The 8227-nt window shown below is 32.9% G+C and overlaps 1 protein-coding gene across 1 annotated transcript in view; it reads left to right on the top strand.

Annotated features, from left to right (window-relative positions):
* The window catches only part of sntg2 (syntrophin, gamma 2), a 79922-nt gene that overhangs the window by 42297 nt on the left and 29398 nt on the right, over nt 1-8227 (top strand). The window contains exons 9-10 of the mRNA XM_016511900.1: nt 1117-1244; nt 7061-7190. Coding sequence (XP_016367386.1) covers nt 1117-1244; nt 7061-7190 — 258 coding nt within the window. The remainder of the gene's footprint in view (nt 1-1116; nt 1245-7060; nt 7191-8227) is intronic.

The raw sequence follows: 8227 nt of genomic DNA, 5'->3' as shown, positions 1-8227 counted from the left end.
ATATATATATATATACAGTGTTTAAGACATGGTTATGGACTTGCCACAGAAAATAAAAATAAAAAAGGTAATTATGACTTTTTACCTATTTTACTGATTTTTTTTCCTTGTAATTCTGAGTTTTTATCTCACAATTCAGACTTTTTTTTTCTCGCAATTCTGAAAAAAAATGTGATATAATAATTCTGAGAAGAAAAGTTCAAATTTTGAGATATAAATTTGCAATTGCAAGAAAAAAAGTCGGAATTGTCGCAGTTACCTTTTAAAATTTTTATTCCAAGGTGGCAACAAAAAAAATTAATTGCGAAATGTAAACTCTGAATTCTGATTTTTTTTAAAAAGTCACAATTGAGACAAAAAAAGTCAAAATCTGAGTTTAGGTCTTGCAATTATTTATAAATCATTTATATAAACAAAATCCAAATTGTGAAATAAGAAGCTGCAATTACTTTTCACATTTTTTTGTTCTGTTGTGGGGTGGGGTGGGGGTATAAATTATTGTGAGATATAAACTCAGAATTCTGAGAAAAAAGTCAGAATTTTGAGAAAACAAAAATCTGTGTTTATATCTCACAGTTCTGTTTTTCTTTGTTTCTGACACAGAATAAGAAATAAAAAAAGTTAATTGTAAGTTTTTATCTCACAATTTGTACTTAGTTTCTTACAATTCTTAAAACAAATCAGAATTGCAATGTATAAACTCAGAATTGTGAGGAAAAAGTCATATTCTGAGATAAAAATGTGCTATTGTTTATTTACTGGCTGAAATGCACTTCCATAGCTTTCAAAGTCTGTAACTATGTGTATACAGTGACAGAACCGTTCATCTGCTGTAGACTTTCATCATCTCTCTGCCAAATTCTCCTGGTGCACGTGTGAATATGCATGAAAAATGTCACGCATTTATGTAAGGCAACTGTAATCCTCATTCATTTGTAAAATACTGCATGATCACGTTGAGCCGGAGTTATTATCAGCCGGGTCCGAGCGCCGCGGATGCTTTTGGATCGTGGCCTGCGGCTGTTGCAGGGCTACTGGCGCTGTGATCAAAGGGCACTAAAACGAGATGTTTCTGTTCTGGCCTCTGACTCTCTCCCTCTCATTTATTCCGTCCAGGCCCCGTCGTCGCCCTCCTCACCTTCGGCTAATGAACCGAAGTATGAGAAGCGCTGGCTGGATGCCGTCAGCCTCCCTCTGTTCATGGCTCGAATCTCTCGATGCAAAGCTGGAACTGACAAATTAAGGTACGGTAATCCGCCGTGATGCCGCACGAGCTGCAAGGTTTGCCCAGTGTTGGTTTGCCCAGCGGCATGCCGTGTCTGGAAAGGTCAGCGATGCGGCAGCAGCAGGTCGAGAAGCAGTGGCTCTAACTTTAGTCATCTGCCATTGAAATCAGAATGATATCGCATCACGTCGGCGGAGAAAAGAGATCTATAAATATGCACTTTAAAACTCAAAGCTCGTGATTGCAGCAGGTGGAAAGCTGATCCTTAATTAGGCAGAATGCATAATCTGAATATATTTCGATGTGATTTGGGCTCGACTCCAGGTGGAGTTTCAGGTCTGACAACTTTGATTTTAACCCTGTAAAACCTACTGTACATGCCTTCTGTCGTCTGATTGATAGTTTAGACTTTTTATCCAGTAAAAGCTCTTTTAGTGTATTTGTACAAACGTCCAGCTTCAGCTGGAGCTTCACGTGTCTTAATATCTCCAGATGAACTCTTACTGGACTGAAGCAGCTCAGCTTTACTTGATTCTCCATCAATCATTTTTTAGAGTCTCAAATCTGATCATCAGGATCTTTTGAGGAGCGTTTGTTTCCAGAAGCTTTACTTTCACTGTTCCTCAGCGGAGGAATGATCTTCACAAGCCTCCAGAACATCTCACATCTTCTGAGGAGCCTTTATTTCTTCATCTCACAATCATCATTGGATTGCACTGCATTATATGTTTGGGTCATTTCAATCTCATCTTACTGAGACAGATTATTGGATATATAGAGTGACGACTGATATTTAGATAATTTCATGTCAGTATCTGCTCTACTGTTATAAATAACTGCAGTAATATTTCCAGATGAACACTTACTGGACTGAAGCAGCTCAGCTTTACTTGATTCTCCATCAATCATTTTTTAGAGTCTCAAATCTGATCATCAGGATCTTTTGAGGAGCGTTTGTTTCCAGAAGCTTTACTTTCACTGTTCCTCAGCGGAGGAATGATCTTCACAAGCCTCCAGAACATCTCACATCTTCTGAGGAGCCTTTATTTCTTCATCTCACAATCATCATTGGATTGCACTGCATTATATGTTTGGGTCATTTCAATCTCATCTTACTGAGACAGATTATTGGATATATAGAGTGACGACTGATATTTAGATAATTTCATGTCAGTATCTGCTCTACTGTTATAAAGATCTCATTGATTTACATTACAAGCATCAGAATTTCATCATAGAACTATCAGCATCTGCATCAAATTGCGTATTTTTGTTAAGTTTGAGTCTCTGAATAAAATTGAGCTGTTTTTTTGTCCTGCATATTCTCACTACAGGTGCATCTCAATAAATTAGAATGTCGTGGAAAAGTTCATTTATTTCAGTAATTCAACTCAAATTGTGAAACTCGTGTATTAAATAAATTCAATGCACACAGACTGAAGTTTTTCCAGCAGGATTTGGCACCTGCCCACACTGCCAAAAGCATCAAAAGTTGGTTAAATGACCATGGTGTTGGTGTGCTTGACTGGCCAGCAAACTCACCAGACCTGAACCCCATAGAGAATCTATGGGGTATTGTCAAGAGGAAAATGAGAAACAAGAGACCAAAAAATGCAGATGAGCTGAAGGCCACTGTCAAAGAAACCTGGGCTTCCATACCACCTCAGCAGTGCCACAAACTGATCCCCTCCATGCCACGCCGAATTGAGGCGGTAATTAAAGCAAAAGGAGCCCCTACCATGTATTGAGTACATGTACAGTAAATGAGCATACTTTCCAGAAGGCCAACAATTCATTAAAAATGTTTTTTTTTATTGGTCTTATGGAGTATTCTAATTTGTTGAGATAGTGAGTTGGTGGGTTTTTGTTAAATGTGAGCCAAAATCATCACAATTAAAAGAACCAAAGACTTAAACTACTTCAGTCTGTGTGCATTGAATTTATTTAATACACGAGTTTCACAATTTGAGTTGAATTACTGAAATAAATGAACTTTTCCACGACATTCTAATTTATTGAGATGCACCTGTATATCAGACTATATGAACCATAAAAACCTGATAGATCAAATATGATACAAAACATAAACACATATGTAAACTTATTATATATGTAAACATTTTTCATAATACAAGAGGAGAAAAAAATGGGGAAAACATGCCACTGATGCATATAGGCCATTCTAAATTATATTTTTGTTTTAACATTTTTGTTGTTTTACTTTTTGCATTGAAATGTCAAAAAACAATAGTGTTGAATTTGATTTAAAGTTAGTTAAATAAATTATTTACATTTTTTTTGTTTATTTATTAGTATTATTTTTTATTTAATGCATTTCAAAATAACATAATTTGATTTAGTGTATTATTTACTTTTGGCCCACAGCCCTCATTCAGCTTTGATTTTTATTTTGAATTTGCATTGAAGCATATCTTCTAATTCATATTTTAGTTTTATTTTTGCATTGAAATGTCAAAAAAACATTAGGGTTGAATTTGTTAAAAAAAAATAATTTAGAATAAAAAAGTATTTCTTTTTTTTTTTTTTTTATGCATTTTAATATAACAATAATTGGATAAAATACAACATTTACTTTTGACCCACGGTCCTCAATCAAGTTTGATGATTAGCCTTTCATATTAAAAATATCGTCTGTACTTTTTGGTCTAAAGGCTCAATAAACTGTTCCATTTCTCAAAAAAATTATTATAATAATAATTATATATATATATATATATATACAATTTTGAGACTAAAATTTAATATGTCAGGGCTTTATAGGGTTATGTATGTTGTGCTTTTGATTTTTAAATAGTTATTGATTTGTTTTTCCGTCCATCAACTATACTTTTTCTATCAAGCAGAACTTTTCACTGAATACTACTCCTCGAGTGATATTTTTGGAGCGACTGAATGCATTTTTAAACTTTTAACATCTAAGAGTCCATCTTTCATGAAGGATTTTCAGCTCTGTATCATTTTAATACTCAGTTTTCACACCCCAGTACCATTCCCACCGAATGTAAGACGATCCCAGAAGCCGAAAGCATCTTCAGTCTCTTGTCCTTTCCTCTCGCTGCTCTTTCCTCTTCGTTATGAGCCTCTCTCTATGTATGCGATGGCTGATGAAGACGCGCGCTCTCCAGACTAATAGATTTTTTATTGTGTTCTGTCAGTCACTCAAAAAAAGCTCAGCTACAGTCTGCTGCTAGTTCAAGCAGAACATTACAGTCTCCAAGCAATTTCTATCTGAAAAAGGCCAAGCGCTGAATGGACGCATCTCACACATGGTTGGCATTAATTGAAATCATGCAATTTATTGAATTGCTTTATTGGAAAAGTTGGAAGCTGCTAAAGATGTCGTGTTTTTCTTCTGTAATCTCACTTCAGTAATAGTGTTAGTCTTGCTCTCACTTGATTTAATGCATTAGAAATGTTCATCTCACGGCCTTTTGCCCTCTGTAGCCCCTCATAAGCATAATAATCTGCATTGAGGAGGCCAGAATGGAAAGGACTGCTGAAGCGTCACACAGAATTTTGACGGACGCGACAGTCTTTCTGACAGCTATCATTAAATAGTCAGTCCGGCAAATCAGAGTGTAATTCATCTGCGGCACGCTCCAAACACACTGGAATGACATGTCAAAGCCGCCCATTACAGACAATTGATGGTGGAGTGAGTGTGCCAACCCGGTCATCAACGAACGCATCTCATCCCTCAGAATCTGAATTGATAGCTTTGAACATTTAAAACAAACTCAAATAAGCAGGTAGCAAAATCTGAACTGACAAATGTGTTTGAGGTCAGTCTTTTGATATTGCTGGGAGATTTGAACGCAATCTGGTTTTGTGGCCTGGATTGATTGATTGATTGATTGATTTGAATTTCTAATGGGAATACATTCCTAAAAATTCCATCTTTATTACAATTGTACACTTCACAGATGTACTGTACAATTTAAAAAACATTTCATTCGTTCGTTCATTCATCTATCAGTTTTGACGTTGCTATGAGATTTGTATACTGTTTGTTTTTATGACTTATTTATTTATTTATTAGTTTTGATATTGCTATGAAATTTGTGTACAGTCTGATAGAATGTATTTGTATGCATTCTATCCATCCATCAGTGTTGATGTTGCTATGATATTTGTATACAGTCTGGTTTTATTACCTATTTATTTATTTACATTTCATATGGATCATCATCTGGGAATTTCTACTGGAAATACATTAATGTAATACAATAAAAAAAAGTACTGTAAAAGAGTAATGTACAATTCACAGATGCACTTTACAATTTAAAAGTAATTTTATTTTATTAAAATTTTATTATCATTAGTGGTTGTAATATAATTAGTAGAGTATGATGAATATTATGTAATTATGTATTTATTTATTTTGCACTAAAGTGTGTTATTGAGAATTGGAAAGAAAGTGTAAATTTGCTTAGTTGTTTTTAAAGTAATACCAAAATGCAGAAAGTATTAATGTTGTAAAATGTCTATTTATTTATTTATTTATTTATTTTATTTCAATGTAGTTGTGATTTTTTTTATACAATATAGTTTTATGTCATTATTATTTTTTTAGTTTTCAAATGGAGCATCTTGAAATTTCTACTGGAATACATTACTGTAATGCAAATTTTCTATCATCTATCTACTTAGCTATTTTTTATTTTTATTTTTTTATTATTCATGTGAATCATCTGTGAATTTGTACTGTAAACCACCTGTAACCGAAAGCAATGATTCAATACTGTGCAAATCGTGACCACACTTATCGATTTGTCTCTGTTCATGCAATGTACAATATGTCTCTGATGTCTTATTCATTTCTTCATCAATAATAGAATAAATCTCTGTGGTCTTGAAGATTTGATCAGGAATCTTTTCGTTCCTGACACGAATCTTGCATCATGAACTAATTACTGCCAGAGTGTATTTTATCACAGTGAGTCAATGGCTCTGTTCACTATAGAGCACTAGTGTACGAGTGTGCCCTTAATAGGCAATATGGACTTTATTCAGCTGCATGCTGTTTTTTAAAAATAATTTGTGAAGCAGTAGACAATATACAACAGTAAGTGTTTCAGCTAGAAGTGTGCTAATGTTGTCAGATTGACAATGACAATGATTATGATTATTATTGATGCCTTTATTTTTTTTTATGTGTAATGTATTATTATTATTATTATTATTATTATTATTATTGTATATTCATACTTTAATTATTTTTTTTAATTTGTATATTTAATACTTTTATAATTACACTTTTATTCATTTATTATTTTAATATATCATTAATATTCTAATTATTATTATTATTATTATTGTTGTTATTGTTATTATTATTATTATTATTCATTTTATTTTGTTAACCAATCAATATAATCAATTAAATTAATAAATAATCAATTTAAAATAATACAAATAATAAATAAATCATTAGTTGTATTTGTATTATTATTCATTATATTTATTATAGTATTATTATTTTTTATATTTAATTTAATGATGATGATGATGATCATATTAATAATAATAACAATTATTATTGCTAATGTATTTTAATGTATTACTATTAATGCATCATTATTAGTATTATTAGTGTATAACATTTTAATAATAATCATAATATTTTAATCAATGTTAATATTATTATTATTATTGTATTTAATTTAATAATAATAACAATAACAACAACAACAACAACAACAATAATAATAATTAATAATAATAATTTGTGATTTGTGTGGTAGTCTAGTATTCTAGAGTTGTGCTGTTATCAGTGAATTTAATATTTCATATTCCTGTTTTTTCTTCATCCAGATCGAACAGTTTTGAAGTCATTGCCTTAGATGGAGTTTGCACGCATGTTCTTCAGTTTTGCACTGCAGCTGAAAGCACTGACTGGCTTCAAGCAATATCAACCAATATCAACGATTTGACCCAGGAGAGCGTAAGTAACATGCATTATCTGCTGCGGCATTAGTGTAAGTGAAACCATGAGAGATCAGAGCAGATCCGGCCGTCTTCTATAGAGAACAGCAGAAACGTGATGCTAAAGAAGACAATTAAAGGGGTCATATGATGCTTCTAAAAAGAACATTATTTGGTGTATTTGGTGTAATGAAATGTGTTTATGCGGTTTAAAGTAAAAAAAACCCACATTATTTTCCACATACTGTACATTATTGTTTCTCCTCTATGCCCCGCCGTTAGAACGAGCCGTTTTAGGTAGGTGTGGCTGACTCTTAACTTTTATAAAGAATATCTCTTTGGATTTGAGACTTTAGTCTTTGCAACTTTACAGATCTTCTTTATGCACCAAGAGCTTGTAACACTCCAAAGAGAAAGGAAAACTTGAAATCGCATCATATGACCCCTTTAAACCCCATGCCGCTTGTCATGCACTGATGTACAGTACTGCAGCAAACGCACTGGACTGGATGCCGGTGAGGTTTTATGACCGTTTTCAGGATGAAATATGAATATGCAACTGGAATTTTGCTGTTTTCAGACCTTCTGCAGCATGGCATGAGATACAGTTCGCCGTATTTTTATGTAGTTACTCTTGGTGACGCGTCCAGGCTGTATTTCACAAATGTATAGAGAAAATGTAGACCTCATATTTTGCATAAAGGACGTGGCGTAGATGCAGATGTATCTGATGGAGAGTTTAAGTCACGTCTCATTTCTACTTTTGGTGCTAGTTTTCTGTAAACCACAGGTTAGTTTTATGAACCTTGTCAAAGAGCAAAACAATTTCATGTATTTTGCTCTTCACAAATATGATCTGGAGTCGTCTCAAGTTAAACTGAAGTTTCCATCTTGAGTGAAAACCATCCTGTCTTGACAGTTTTTCATTATTAAAAATTGTTTATTGATTGATTAATTAATTAATTTATATATTCTTAAAATAGACTTTTGTACACTTCACAGATGTGCTTCCCAATTTAAAAAATGCAAATTATTATATGATTATTATAAAAAGAT

This window comes from Sinocyclocheilus rhinocerous, unplaced genomic scaffold, assembly GCF_001515625.1.
Source record: "Sinocyclocheilus rhinocerous isolate Xijiao unplaced genomic scaffold, SAMN03320098_v1.1 scaffold805, whole genome shotgun sequence".
In the NCBI taxonomy this organism is placed as follows: Eukaryota; Metazoa; Chordata; class Actinopteri; order Cypriniformes; family Cyprinidae; genus Sinocyclocheilus; species Sinocyclocheilus rhinocerous.
This window is presented reverse-complemented; position numbering and strand designations above follow the sequence as displayed.